Source organism: Oenanthe melanoleuca, chromosome 18 (genome assembly GCF_029582105.1).
Source record: "Oenanthe melanoleuca isolate GR-GAL-2019-014 chromosome 18, OMel1.0, whole genome shotgun sequence".
NCBI classification, from domain to species: domain Eukaryota; kingdom Metazoa; phylum Chordata; class Aves; order Passeriformes; family Muscicapidae; genus Oenanthe; species Oenanthe melanoleuca.
In genome coordinates this window covers 3,839,318-3,854,010 of record NC_079351.1, presented here as the reverse complement: position 1 = coordinate 3,854,010, position 14,693 = coordinate 3,839,318, and the positions used below count along the sequence as shown (strand labels likewise).

General features: G+C 45.6%; 1 protein-coding gene across 1 annotated transcript; it reads right to left on the bottom strand.

Moving 5' to 3' along the window:
- Positions 1 to 812: 812 nt before the first annotated feature.
- On the bottom strand, positions 813 to 14,426 carry CRLF3 (cytokine receptor like factor 3). The gene is made up of 8 exons (XM_056505795.1): positions 14,230 to 14,426; positions 11,557 to 11,764; positions 9,691 to 9,778; positions 9,061 to 9,238; positions 7,820 to 8,042; positions 7,068 to 7,200; positions 4,054 to 4,166; positions 813 to 3,784 (listed from the first exon to the last, which is right to left on the bottom strand). Exons 1-8 carry the CDS (start codon positions 14,359 to 14,361, stop codon positions 3,531 to 3,533), a joined length of 1,329 nt encoding a protein of 442 aa, XP_056361770.1. The 5' UTR covers positions 14,362 to 14,426; the 3' UTR covers positions 813 to 3,530.
- Between the last annotated feature and the right edge of the window lie 267 nt (positions 14,427 to 14,693).

The window sequence follows — 14,693 nt, the reverse complement described above, 5'->3', positions numbered from 1 at the left end:
TTCTGTGAGGGCAATTTTGACAGTGTTGTTCCAAGTTAAATATTTCTTAATTCACAGAAGTCTGGTGCCATTATCAGCGAGTGGAGGTGTTCCCTGTTACAAATCTGGCTGTGGTTTCACATCCAAGAAAACAAAGGCTTTGGAGTAGGTAAGTCCTTCCCTGACTCTGACCTGCAGGGTTTTTTTAGGCTGTTCAATTTGAGAGTAAAGCTGCAGCTCTGGAGGAGAAACACTTGGCATCTTGTCCAAAGAAAGCTCATGTGAATGGAGTGTTTATGAGAGAAAGCTGCCAAGTCAGCAACTTCACTTACTGGTTTCACAAGCTGTTTTTCCTTTAAAAGAGACCAAAGATCTGGAACAGGCTCCAGGTAAAGCAGAACTGAGGCAATGAAGTAAAGCTGTGTGTTAGTCCAATAGGGACTGTATTTGAAGGTGATTAAATACCTCTGCTGCTGGCCAAACTACAGATGTGTAAAAGTTGCACCATGGAATGTGCCAGAGATGGGAACAGTAAAATGGAGTTGAGACAAATCAGCTGTGATGGAATATTGAGGGAAGTACCTCATAGATGAAGTAACAAGTTTTATCAAGGGAAAATTAGCTTTGTAAGAGATGTCAGTTAAAATTAAATAGGGAGGGACAGAAGATTAAATAAATGGGAAAAATAAATGGGGAGAAGCTCCTAAAGATGGCTGCAGTGCTCTAGAAAATATTTTCTTACTTTGTTACAATGCTGTGGTGCTCGGCTTTATGCAATCAATAATTTTCTAGACCATACACAGTTGAGGGATAAAACTTTTATTTAAAAAAAAAAATCAAATTTCTCTTGACACATAAGTCTTAGTTGAGGTAAGTGAATGTACTAGCTTAGGAAAACAACTTTCAGGATTGGGTTTCATAAGCCATTAACACTCTGTTGCTTGCAGGGCTCCAAGAGCTAGAGGTGCAAATTGTACAGGAAGTGTCAAGTTTTCCATCCAGCTGAACTCTGCTGCGGAAGAGCAGAATTTACACCTTTTAGTTCAAGCCTCTTCCGCTTCTTTGTATCCTTTGTTCCTTTAGTGCTCGGGTCTCTTGTTCTGAGACTCTTCACTCCTTCCCTGTTCACAAGGTGCAGCTCCAAGAGGTGGCTGAAAGTACCTCATTTGCAATTTGGACAGCGAGGCTTATGCCAAGTTCAAACAAAAACCAAAACCACCACAATAACAACAAAAGAACCAAACTGCCCTCGTTCAACACACAGCTAAAGCCTGAAGGCAGAAAAACTTCTCTTGACCTCCCCAGCTCTCCAGGGCAGCAGTATAGGCCTCTCATGGCCCTTCACAGTCATCTTCAGCTGCTTTTATGTATATTATGAACAACCCGACACAGCATTGCCACCTCTGGAAGTACCTGAATTCAAGGTTTAAGCTTTATTTTCTAATATGTAAGTAAATATCCTGCAGAATGTACAGTCTGACCAGCCCCTCCAAAAGCAAATGAAAAGGTACCTGACCTGTTGGTACCTCAGAAGTGTGGATAGTCACAATTTTAGTTTCCATATGGTAAAAGTACTAAGTTACAACTAGTACCTGATACCTGAAGTGTGTAAGTAGACCTGCCAGCACTACTACATGGAGCAAGATTTAAGTCAGCTGCTATCTGGGGTGCCAGCCCAACCCTCTGAGCAGGACTGACACTTTAATCTAGTGAACCGTTTTGTAAAAGTATAGAAAACACTCTTCACAGGAGAATTTAAGTAACACTGAATGCACAGGATAAGCCCGTATTCTCTTTTTCCCTAACACTGAACTAGTGAAGCTTGAAAAACTAAGAGTACTGCAGACCCTTTGTTGCTAACAGTGGATGATCTGACCTGCAGCAGGTTCAGTCTTCCTCACTTCATGTCTTCCAGCCAATTCCAACCTAACTCTGCCTTGTACAGGTCCTTTGCACTTATCTAAATCCACACGTTTTTTTCCTCTTGTAAAGAGGCTGGTATAAATACCAAAAGCCATTCTCCTTGTCTGAAATTCTTTACCCCTGCTACAGCTGCTTGGGGAAAAATTCAGCAGGATGGCTGATCTTTTTGTACTGACAGTGTGAGTATGGGGAATACTAATTAATTGTAAAATAAGCTTTTATGCTTTAAGCTTATTATGGTAGCATAGAGGACTAATGTAGCACATTGCCATTGAAGGAAAGGCAGTATGATTGTCTAGGCTTTATAAAAATAGTGCTATTCTAACATGATAAAATATATTTAATTTTAATTGAACTTGAGGTAAGATGCCCCTCAGTGAGTTACTTTTAAATATTCTTTAAATCCAGTAGCATTGCAATCTTTTAACCAGGAATAGGCTCTCTTTGAGACTGAGCTTATCCATCTCAGTTGCTCCTTAGAGAAAAAATGTGAAACTTTATGTAACTTCTGAATTCCAAGCAATTTAATTCACACTATTATTTATCCCACCCTACTCTGTGGAGGAGACAGCTTCATTACCACCACCTCTTCAATTCTGACTGCCCCAGGTTAAATCTACAGGTGGGGTCTGCCTGAGGCCAACCCAAAGCCCATCTTCCTTACTCCAGGTGGAGCTCCAGCAGCAGCTGGTCTGTCAGTGCTTGGGCCATACACCCGCACTGACTGCCCCGTGTCCCCAGGCAGAATCTGGGATTGCACATCACAACAGCATCTGTTTTGACAGACAGTAAGAGAAGGTTGTCTCTGAGTGTTAGAAGGGCTCTGAGGAATCACAGCTGCCAATCCACATCTTGAGCTCAGGTACCAAATTGCTGAGACTTGCTCTGACACAGGCTATGTGTGAATTGTAACCAGGGAAGACATTCGGAGAGGCTCAGGACAATACCCTGCTCTGGCAGTCATGCATAGTCAATGTAAGCATCATCATGCAGCTATTCTAGAAAACATATTCCAAGTGACAACACAGAAAACAGGTCAAGAAGTATCGAAATAAGGCACTTAAGTGAGACAGTAACAGCAGGCTGGCTCAGAGTCCCTGCTGTGAGGGATGAACAGTACCATGCGCGGAGGAAGCGGCTGCTGGGGCGGCCCCGCTGCCCACTCAGACTCCTAAGGCAGCATCGTGCACAAGGAAGCATAGCAGGACCTGGCTGCTCTAAATACTGTGCTCTGAGTGGTAGAAATACAACTTTGGTCCATTACCACCCCTAAAACACTTGCTTCGCAGAGCAGCAGCTTTAAGCAAAGTTAATTCTACACAACGCGCGTACCCTGAGACGAGTACAATGAAATACTGACAAAAATCAAGTCTAGAGGAAAAAAGGGAAAGGGCTGATGGACTGCTTAAATTAATTTGCCTACACAAATGCTTGTTTCTAGCTTTTTCCAGAGTAACAAATCCAATGTTCACAATTATTATTTAAATTAATCCAGTACGAAGCACAATATAGTGGAGTTCAAGTACTATAAAGACAGTGGTTTGTTACCAGATTGTTGTTAAACAGCTGGAAACTCAGCTTTTAACATTACACTTTACAGCAAGAACAAAAAATCCTTTTACTCACTGCTAGAAGACCAAAACCTTCCAGCCTGGGTATGAAAATGAACATCCAAAATACAAAGAGCCACAGCACTGATCAAGTACCCAATCAAAGACCACTTCTCTGTTGTTAGAGCTGATGGTTACTCGAAGCTTGAAGTTTCCTCCCTCGTTGCTGCAGGGTCCCAACTGCACAACTTCCATGTCAAAGGTCACAGTCGAGCCAGAAGTAACAGCAGGCAACTGGTTTGTCATCTCTTTTCCATTTACAAATACTGCTCCTGAAACAGTCAGCAGATCTAATGATATTTCTCATTTTCTGTACATACTAACATGCAAGACCACATCTCTATTTTTTGCAGGCAAATAGGGAAGTAACCCTGCTGCACTTTCGAACAGGCTGCAATAACTGTGAGCAGGAGGAGGAGATCTGTGATCTCACCAAAAAATTTTACCTGCACAAGCAGCACATACATGAAAGTTGCTCCTATGCAGTGCAGGGATCTAAAGAGGCAGGCAGTTTTGGGAGGGAATCCCGTGGTTGACTCACCATTGGTGCTGATGCACACGGCTTTGTCCCGCTGCAGCGAGTCGTCGCCGTTGCGCTGCTCCACGCACACCCCCAGGCTGTCCCGGCGGTCTGGCTGCCCCACCGTCTCAATCCTAACGAGCAAAAAGTTCAGTCAAAACCTGCAGCTGCAAATCAAAACTTAGCATGAAATCCAGACAGTCACTCCAGATCCTGTGCTTCAGGGGTCTCAACAAATTCATCCAAACTTTTGGGGAGATCCCTGCTGAATGACCAACATTCCTACCAGCTTTCCCAAGAACTCCACTGAACAGTACTCTATTAATCTGTGCAAGATAGGAAGCAAACCTTTGCTTCCTGCAAACTATTCAATACAATTCTCCACTATCACAGCTTAGAAATGACCTTTAGAAATTATTTCCAGTTATCTGAAGCAGACAATATGCTCAGCTATATCACACTACTGGTCAGCATCATGTATTATGGCAAGACAGCTGCAGTTTCAGCAGGCATTTAATAAGCATGACTAAAACAGGTTTTTTGGACCCTGGCATGTTCTGCTGTAATGGGATGAGGATGGGGTGTTTGGGGATGTATTTGGTTTGGGCTTTTGTAATAAATCAGCCTGGTGCAAACCAAGCAATGCCTAGAAGAGCATTTACATGTCTGGCTTCTGCTCAGCTGGGGAAAGGATCTCTGAAGAAAATGCAAACAAGTTGTGCAAATGACCAGGGACTCAGTTCCCTCTAGGCCCCAGCAGAGGAGTGAGGCTGTACAGTTCATACACTGAAGGGCTGCTCTGGACTTAAGTCCTTTTTCTTATACTGCCACCTCTCAAAGGTGCTAAATCCTGCTTTACAGAGAGCCTGAGTGACTCAGGAAATTCAGATGGTGTTTTCTAGAAAGTAAAGCAGTTGTTATTTTCTTTGCAGCTTAAGAGAAAGAACAGACTGATCCATGGTTGTTAGAAGACAAGGGAAAGCTGCAAAACTCTCAAGAACCAGCAATTAGTGGACTGGCACACAATGGGTTAATTCTTTAGAGGCAAAGATAAAATTGGAACCATGTTTTACTTTTGCACTCCATTAGGTTTTTCAGTCCCCTGGGAATGCCACTAAGCAATAGCCTTGCACTGTAAAGCAAAGGGAAAACGATTATTTAAATCTCCAAGAAGCTTTTACTTTGGAAGGGATCTACCATGTTTTCCCAAAGCAGCTCTAAAGGAGGTTTCAAAATCATTTTGGTGCACAACAAAACCTCTCTCTCCACTGCAGCCCAGACACTGAACCTGGTCAACCAACAGCAGTTTCCCTTTGCCTCAGAGCACTGAGAGGTCTATCCAAGGGGCATCACAGCAGTGCCTCAGTGTCAGCAGAGCTGTGCTGGGCTCCTGACAAAGGCAGTGTGACCACCACAGGGCAGCTGCTGGGTGAGCCCAAATCACCAGCCTGGCTACAAGGACTGTGGCTCCCCACAGCAAACAAAGCTTTAGAGAGATGAAGAGCAGGGCACTGTGGGGAAATGCTCCCTTCCCTAAGGGCAGCTCCCTGGAGGCTGCAAGGCAACAGGAAGAGACTTGACCTAAAGCAGTGATGTTTTCCTCTGGCTTGGCCAAATTTCTCACCTCAGGACAACTGCCACAGATTATCTTTAAAAGACAGATACAAAGCACTGTATTTATCACAGCTTCACTGCTCACTGACAAGCTGTGCCTGGGTCCTGAACACAGAGCTGCTTGTCAATAATAACTTGTGTTCCAACAGCAGGATAAAGTCAAGCACAAAGTACTACATCTCCCAGGTCAGGAAAATCTCTCACACTTCCAAGCAAGAAGCTACTCTTGGACCTTGGAGGAGGAACAAAAGCAATTTTTGAGGTTTGTGACACCAATTTCAAGATTGGTGTCACAACAGTTCTTGTGGACACATGCTTCTTTGAACTCTGCCATCCTGAAAAAATCTACTCTTGGAGAGAAGTCCATAACCAAAATGTGAAGCAAAACATTTTCATATGCTACCAATAAAAACAATAAAAAGCACTGGACTGAGAGAAAGCCAAGGGAAACCTCAAGGTTCTGCCTTTAATTCCACAGACATGGCTGAGCCAAGAGAAGTCTAGCAATAGATTTAAAATGAAAGCTTTAGATCTTTTTATGCATCTCGAACAGGGAAACTGATCCATCCTCACACTGCAACTATCTAAAGTTAACATAATCCATTATCAGGAAGGGATAAATGAAACACCATGGAGTAAAGTCATGAAAGTATCATGAATGGCCCTTTTTAATTGCCTTTGGGGGCTGCCTGCTGTACAGCAAGTAGTTTTATTTAACCAGGGAAAAGATGAAACAAAGCTTCCGAGTCTCTGAGGTCTGTAATCACAACTGACATATCCACAAGGACATTCCTCATACCCTGTTAAACAGCACCTTCTCAGGGATAGGATGTCAGGCTGCTGCCAAGGTTTTTAATCATGTTCTGTGTCAAATGGAAAGCCTGAAATTCACAAGATCCCTTCTCCACTCTGGATCTTCTAATGCCGGTTTCAAGCAGCAGTCTGACCAGCACTAATTATCTCAGATGTTAAAGGCAGTTGCCAGACTGTCATCCCAACAGCACATCAGTGTTTTCATGTCCAAAGTCTTCAGAGCCAGTGAATAGTCTGGGAAGGAAAGCACCCCTGACCCAAGGTTAAAAGGAACTAGAGGCAAAGCTCCACTGACTTCAGCCAGTAACAGCTGCTACAAAACATCAGGAAGTTCAACATTCCACAGATCTGCTCAGCATGAGCTATATTTTACCATCCCTCAGGAGTTCACTCACTTCTCTTTTATGTAATTGCAGGTTCTACAAAAACATCAGGTGTTTTCCTACAAAGCCAGGAAGCAGAATCAAAGGAAGGTCAGATGTCACATAAAGACACTACCTTGACTGGAGCTGAGCTGATTTAGAACTGAAACATGCCTCAGGTTTACAATTCAGATGTGATGGCTCACAGGGGATGCACCAGCCATCAGCCACCCAAAAAGGACTTGCCTGAATGTTAATGTTTGCCCACAGAAGTAAGTAGGAGCTTTGGAGTAGAGCACACCACACGACTGAGAATCATTCCGCAGCGCTATGTTTCTTCGGCTGCTCAGGCTGTAACCCTCCAGACCAGTTGTCCATTCTTCAAAGAAAACAAACAAACAAACAAAAAACAAAAAAGCGAGAAAATTGTGAACCTCAATCTGATCCTGTCTGTGCAAAATCAAGCCAGTCCCAATGTCTACTCAGTCCAACTCATGCAGCTTAAGCTATCTTAAGAACAGGGGCTGTTTTTGCCTTTTTCTTAGGAGAGGTTTGTTTTTCAAATAAATTACAATTACAAAAAGTATTTTCCAGCTGAGAGTTCACAAGAAGTTCACTCTTTGCTGCAATCCCTGCCAAGTCTTATTGTAAGAAAAGGAAAGCCTTCATTACGCACTGTGCTTAGAAATTTTTAAGTGAAGAAAAAATTTAAGTTTTTCTCTCTCCAAGATAAGAGCTTGTTATGAGCTGCAGGTCATTAAAAATGCTTACGTTGTGGTGAGGGAGAAGAAAAAAACAATGCTTTTCTTCTGGCTCATGTGCTTTCCAAAGTTAAGGAAGCAGTGAGCCACCTGTGAAAGGTTCACTGAGTGTCCCTCAGCCAAGAATGAACTGTAGGATGGAGGGAGAGCTCATCACATCACACACACCCCCACATTAAGGACACCCAGCACACAGGCTCCGTGCAGGGCAGCCCCTGAGCAGGAGGGAGGCAGTACCGTGGGGCACCAGCGAGGTGTGGCCGGTCTGGGGGACGCTCCAGGGGCTCCACTCCTGCCGCCCGTCCCCGCGCGCGCACACCCGGAACTGGTAATCCACGTTGGGGTCGATGTGCAGCACCATGAACTCCGTCTCTGAGCCCACGTACACATCCTCAAAGTGGCTGGCAGTGCTCTTGCGGTACTGCAGCCGGTAGTCCTGGGGAATGAAATCCTCATCCACCTGCAGAAACATGTCCTGTGTCAGAAAGGACCTTGGCTCTCCTCTCCCCTCTGAAGGGGCACAGCAGGACAGCTCTGCAGCTGATCAGACTCACAAGGTACTTCAGAGCACAAAAATGTGCCTTGTAGAAAGTAACATCAGTGTCTGAACCAACAAAAAGATGTATCAGAATTACTTTATTACAGTTAGAAAATATCTACAGAAGAAACATTTAACAGAAGGCTGTTCATTCTAGCAGAGATATAAAAAGATCCTTCAGCCAAAAGCTGAAAACAACTCTGTAGAAGAAATTCTGTGCCAGTTTTTAACAGCAAGGGAAAATTAGTGTTGTCCTTCATAAACTGTTCCAGGAGATGACTTCTAGTTCTTTGATATCTCAGATTCAAAAGATATTTACACACACACACCCCCTCAAAAAAAACCCCTCCACTATCCCCCAGGCACAACCAAATTCAGGGAACTCCTGTATAGCACAGAAAATCAGACCTCACGTGAGAGCAGTGCCTATGGTTTAATAACCTGAGTCCACATCCTTTACAAGTGAAGGGTGGCCAACAATGACTGGCTGTTGCTAGAACAAAAAAGGTTTGTTTGATGCTGCCAAGGAGCATAGAGCTGTCCAACAACAACTAAACCACACCAGAACACAGCAGTGGTTTACTCAAAAATAGTTTTTGTGTGCTGAAGAGAAAGGCTACTGAACTAGCTAATAAAATATTTTCTTCTTCTACCCACTGCATCTCCCTAGGAACACAAAGATGTTTAGGGGTAAAGGCATAACAGAGCAGGTCCAGCCTTATCCTGGGTCTGCTGAAGCAAGTGTCACTGCAGGCAGATACAAACCCTAGAAAAAACCATAATTACAGTAATTACCATAAAAAAACCTCTTCTCAAGCTTTTAACTCCACACTGGAGTCCTCGGAAGGCAGTAGAGAATTCAGAAAGAAAGTGGATTATTTGGGTTCTTCTAGGAAAAAACTCAAGTCTAAAGGATTTTCACACAGGATATTTTACCTACCTTACACCATCGGACTAAAATACCTCCAGGCTTTTCCACAAATTCCTCCAGTTGTACAGGTGGGCGGGATGCCACAGTTCCATGTCTGAATATTTGATTTTTCAATATAGTAAGGAGGCAGTCATCCAGCTGGGCAGATAAACAAGGCACATCAACCAAGGAGGGCACTTCTGGTAAGCTGAGAAAGGAAAGTTTGCTGTAATGAGAGGGGCCAGCTTCTACAAATTCATTACACTTGAATCTGTGCACATTTGCAAAGAGAGAACAGCTGCAGAAATTGGCACGTGCACTCCAAACTTAAAAGACTCAGAAAAGATTGTTTTTCAGCCCTAACCAGACTGTCTGTTTGTCAGCAAATACTCTGAAACACAGGCTGTTCTACAGGGAGTGGCTTCATCCTTCACAAATAATCAGCCTCTATTTCCACAGAACATATGGAGGGTGAAATCCCCTTCCATTCTGAGTGCCAGCCCAAACGAAAGTCTGTGAAACAAACAGGACAGGAGCACTTGAAATTAATCTTTTGAGGCAATGGAGCAGAAAGCTTTTGTTTCAAGGCAGAAAAGATCCCCTACAAAGAAGGGCACAGGTGCCACTGCCTCAGATCACCTCAGAATTTTAGTGTCTTACCTATCTAGCTGAATATGTAAAGCTTTTTTCGTAAAGTTGCAAAGTTTCTCATTCTGTTGTCCCACATCTCCATCGACTGCACTCTCTCCTGCAACCAAACAGTAAAAATATTCCTACTGAGACAACATCCACAGAAGGCATTCTTTGCTTCAAAGAATAACCAGTTCTGACATGAACAACCAATTAAATGTGAAGCACTCTCAGCACTTTCTTAGTCTTAGCTGGAAAATGCAATTACAGGTAAAAATATAAAGCCTATCTAGCAACTTTTGAAGCTCTCAAAGCTACCTGCAGACACACCCATAACAGATGTAATAATTCGCCTCAGGTCTGAGACAGGAGCAGAACTGGGGTCAGATGTTAAAAATCAGGATTATTAATCCCCTTCTCTGCCCGCTTTAAATGAAGAAAAAAAGCAAAGCACCTTCACTGATCAGAAAATAAAAAACTAAGCACTTAAAAGCAAGAGATGATTTCAATAATTGCTCTGTTTGCTACAATCAAAATGGTACTATTGTCACAATGAAGGAAATAATCCATGCATTGAAGTGTGGAGATAAATACAAATACTCTCCTGAGCTTTCCATATAAAGTAGCATCCCACACTTCATCTTACAGAGACATATACTCCAGTCTCCTGTCTGCTGACTTTAGGGTAATTTACAACTTCAGCAAGCTCATTCCTTTTCCAAGTGGAGGATCACACACGTTACAAATCTCTGAAGGAAAGCACACGTCATAATTGGCAGCAGGAGATTTAATAACCACGGTTTAACTCCTTTCTGCTTCGGCTGCAGTGTGTGCTCATCCTGCCCACAGTACTGGGTGAATCCTGCTCACAGCACTCAAGGGGATGGGAACTGCAGCCACTCAGCTTCTCATGAAACCCCATAGACTTTCACACAAAAAAGCTTTTGCCACCACTCTAATTTAGTAACCTGAGACTTAGAAGTGAATACCAGTTGTCCCAGAGTTGTGGTGGTAGGAAAAAAACCCAACAAATTAATCTTTAAACACTGCCACTGCTCCTGTGAGCAAGAGGCACTGAGCTCCCAGGCCTCACAAAACTCAGGGCTGAGGAGGAATTGGGAGCTTTCCCACCCCTGGGACACAGCTCAATGTGCTTCAGCTCCCAGAGCTGAGCTCATGCTGAAAGAAAGTTAAAGTTGAGACATGAGAACAATGCAAGGAAACTGCCAACACACTCATGGCTCAGACATGCTCCCAGTAGGTTCTACAGCCTGGGGAAAACAGGCAAGAGTGACATTCCTTTCTGTCGAGGTATTAGCATCAGCAGGGTATAGTCTGGCCCTTACAGTAATATTCCACATGTCCATTTTTGTCTGCCTCATCTTCAAACGTTTTTAGAGAAATTTTCCTCATACAGTGGCCCTGTTATTCCTCATATTTCCCACCAACAGCAAACATAATTACACTCAGCAGGACAATGTGTTTATTTCAGCTGAAATTTCAGCAAGACAGACATAATTTAGTTCACCAACATAGACACTATGTTATAGGGGTACCCACAATGTATTTTATTTCAAAGCAGCCTGACATACTTTTCTGTCTAGCCTGGAGAGGAATAGAATGTCTCTGCAGTGAAATAATTCTCAAAGAGGTACTTCCTGCCCTTCAGGAGAGGCCACGCTGACATGTACACCCTGGGATTGGAGTGTTGAAATTTGTAGATTTGTAGGAGATAATAATGATCAGCTCTTCACTACATCTACCCAATTCTTAACACTCAGTTTGAGATAAGTCCAAAATAAGCCAAACACACTGATAATAACAGGAATATCCCAGACTTCTGACAAACCCACACTGGAAGGCAGAGCTCAGACTCAGCAGCAGGTCCTGCCTCACCTTCCCGGAGCAGATCATCGGCGGTGCTGACTCCGTGCTCTATCAGCTTCTGGCACTCATCCAGGGGCTTGATGCTCTCCTGCTCTATGACATCCACTTCCTGCAGCAGGGACATCAGTCGCTCGTCCAGCAGCTTCTTCAGGGTCCCTTTCAAATCGCTAAAATGCTGCTCCAGCACATCTCTGGTCAATGTTGCACTATCTTTGATCTGGATTCAGGTAACAAGAAACAAGGATTCAAGACAAAGGCAAAGGCCATCTTTTATTTTTCTGAAGCATCTCATCCACATTTGCTGGAGAAAAGCTGTGAGTGAAGTCTGCTTTAAAAAATGACCACTGGCAGATAACAAATTAGTGAAGTCATTTTTATTGCGTGTACAGCAGGGAGGGAGGCAAAGAAACCAGCCTGCATGAGGGGAAGAGTAACTAAGCAAAATACAACTTGGATTATGGGTGCTTCAATCAAGGAATTATTCTTGTCAGAAAAATCCAAATTGTCTGTAGATCTCCTCCCTGCTGCCCCTCAAAAAACCCCCACTGCTGTACTCGTACTGAAAAACCACTCTGCCATCATACACAGGTAATTCTCCTTGCAAACAAAAACCTATCAGACTTTTAGAAGACTATCTAGGAACACTTTTCCAAGCCCTATCACTTCACTGGATTTTTTAAATCCTCATAAAACTGCTTTCTTTTCAATTTTGTTCAAACAGCCACCCTTGGTGACAGGACACTGTGAACAGCAAGTCTGTTTTGATTCCGGAAGAACCCAACCACAGAAGGTTCTACAAGCGCTCATTAAAATGTCTGCAAACTTGCTGAATCTGGCTTACAGGGAAAATAACACACTTGAACATCCCTGAGCTAGGGATGCAAAAATCAGAAGTAAACATCTTCCTGTGAGCAACTTTTCTAAGTCACGCACACAAGGAAGTATAGCTACATGCTTACAGCCTTACACGTAATTTCTAGATCTTTAGAAGTACAGACAACACAGGAAGTTCTCTGGTTAGGTAAAATAAATTTCCTCTTCAACAAATATTCATGAAACTCTGCAGCTGCCACACAGCTCTGTTTCCCTTTTCTTGTAATTTCAATGCTTGAGGAAAAAAAAGGAAGTATTTAGCTTTGTGAAGGAGTGGGGCGAAAGAAGGCAGAACATTCACTTCTCCAAGCTCTTTATCTCCATTACAGGCAGATATAAATTCAGTACCTCAGCCCCAGGATTAGACACTGCTCATCATGCAAAAGAGGAAATGCAAGTCCCTGAACACAGAGCTGTGTGAAATTTGTGGAAAATCATGTCCCATTGGTCCAAAGGAAAAGGATGCAACGTAAGTGATCACATCAGTCCTATCACATCAGCCAACCAGTCCTCAAATAATAAAGCTGCCACTATATGAACCCCAGTCTAGCACACTCAATACTCTGGGAACACAGGCAACTCTAGGATGTGTATGGAACAGCAGCAAAGTAGTCCTGAAGATGGAGAGAAAACAGAAACATGCATACAGCAAAGACATTGCCCCCAAGAGGAAAAGGAAAGGTGAGCTAACTACACAGTCACTGCACAGAGGCACATGGGCTGCCTCTCACTGCACTCAGAATTGCCAAGCAACACTTCGAGATGACAAGGTTTGGATGAAAGACAGCCATGAACAATTAATTTTTTAAGCAGCCTGTGTTTTCAATGCTGACTAATTAAATGTCCAGTGATCACCTACACGCACTGGAAGCGGGACACTCACCCAACAAACTTACAGCAGATTCCTGCACTAACGGGATCTGCTTCAGAAAAACAGTTCACCACAGAAACACTCGCTAAGTCTGGTTTTGTTTGGGTTTTTATTTACCCCTTGCAGAGCTGATGAAAGACAGCAAGGCAACCTGCAAACCCTACATGCTGAGAGGCTGCCTGAGCAGAGGACCAGCCCTGCACTGAGGCTCTCCCTGCCCACACCTGCCTATCTCCTCCCGCATCTCCCGGCGGGCGGGTCACAGTCCCAGCGGGAGCTCTGCCCTGGCTCCACCGCACAGCTGCAGACAAACCAGCTACCCTGGAATGCTGGCAGCCCTCCTGCCTGACCCACCGAGTACGTGACCCAGGCACTGCGGTGCATGGGGACAGCAGCCTTCAGCACAGCATCCACACCAGGGAGCAGCTGGCCCAGGCAGGTATCTGATGAGAAGATGGGAATAACACTCCCTATTAAATCAGACTTAGCATCCCAGCTACTTTGGAAAAAGCAGTTCTTTAAGATAGTCATTCTTGCCTGGGAAAGCTCCCTCTGGTCCCAGAAAATGAGGCTCAGCTCAGTAACAAGAACTTCAGCTCGCATCCCTTTCCCCGACACGTCGCACATCTGCCCATTCCCACGGCCTCCATCCCCGGCACCCCCGAGGCCACAGCCGGTCCCGGGCTCTCCTCAGCCCCGGTCCGGCGGGGTTCCCCGTCCTCCACCCGAGCCCCATCCCGGCTCTCCAGGTGGACAGGACCCGTGCACGAACACCGGGCCCCGGGAGAGCAGCGGCCGGGGTCCGCCGCCGCCCCGCAGGGGATCCCGGTGCCGCCTCCCGCACCGGGCACCGAGCACGCACAGCCCGGACAGGGTTCCGGCCTCTCCTCCCGGGGCAGCTCCGGAGAGCCCGGCCCCGTCCCGTCCCGATTCCCCACCTGCTCCCGCGCCTGGTGCAGCCCCCGTAGCCGCTGCTGCAGCTCCCGGCGGTAGCTCCGCGCCGCCTCGATGCTCTCCCGAGCCTCCTGCAAGAGGAGCCGCACCTCGGCCTCGGCCTCGGCGGCCTCCATGGGCAGCCGCAGCGGCAGCGAGGCGGCGGCGGGGCGGGGCAGGGCGGGGCGGGCGGAGCTCGGTCCCGGAAGGGCCGCGCATCCGCGGGGCGGGGCGGGAAGAGCGGCGGGAGCGGGAGCGGGAGGCGGCCACGGGCACGGACCGGCGGATGGAGACGTCAGCGAAGCGTGACGTCAGCGGCGGGCAGGGCACGCGATAGCCACTTGACGTCACGGCCGCGGCGCGAAAACCGGAGTGACAGGGGTGAAGGCGGGAGTGGGAGCAGGAGGGGGCGTGGCCCCGGCGGGGAAGGGGCGGGGCGACCGAGCGCTTGCCTGCCTGTGTCACGTGA

Excerpts from the sequence above, each read along its gene's own strand:
- CRLF3 (XM_056505795.1), bottom strand. The coding sequence starts at position 14,361 with ATGGAGGCCGCCGAGGCCGAGGCCGAGGTGCGGCTCCTCTTGCAGGAG. Across the intron at positions 11,765-14,229 it reads TGCACCAGGCGCGGGAGCAG|ATCAAAGATAGTGCAACATT; the intron begins GTGGGGAATCGG and ends ACCTGAATCCAG. Across the intron at positions 3,785-4,053 it reads CGTGTGCATCAGCACCAATG|GAGCAGTATTTGTAAATGGA; the intron begins GTGAGTCAACCA and ends TGACTGTTTCAG.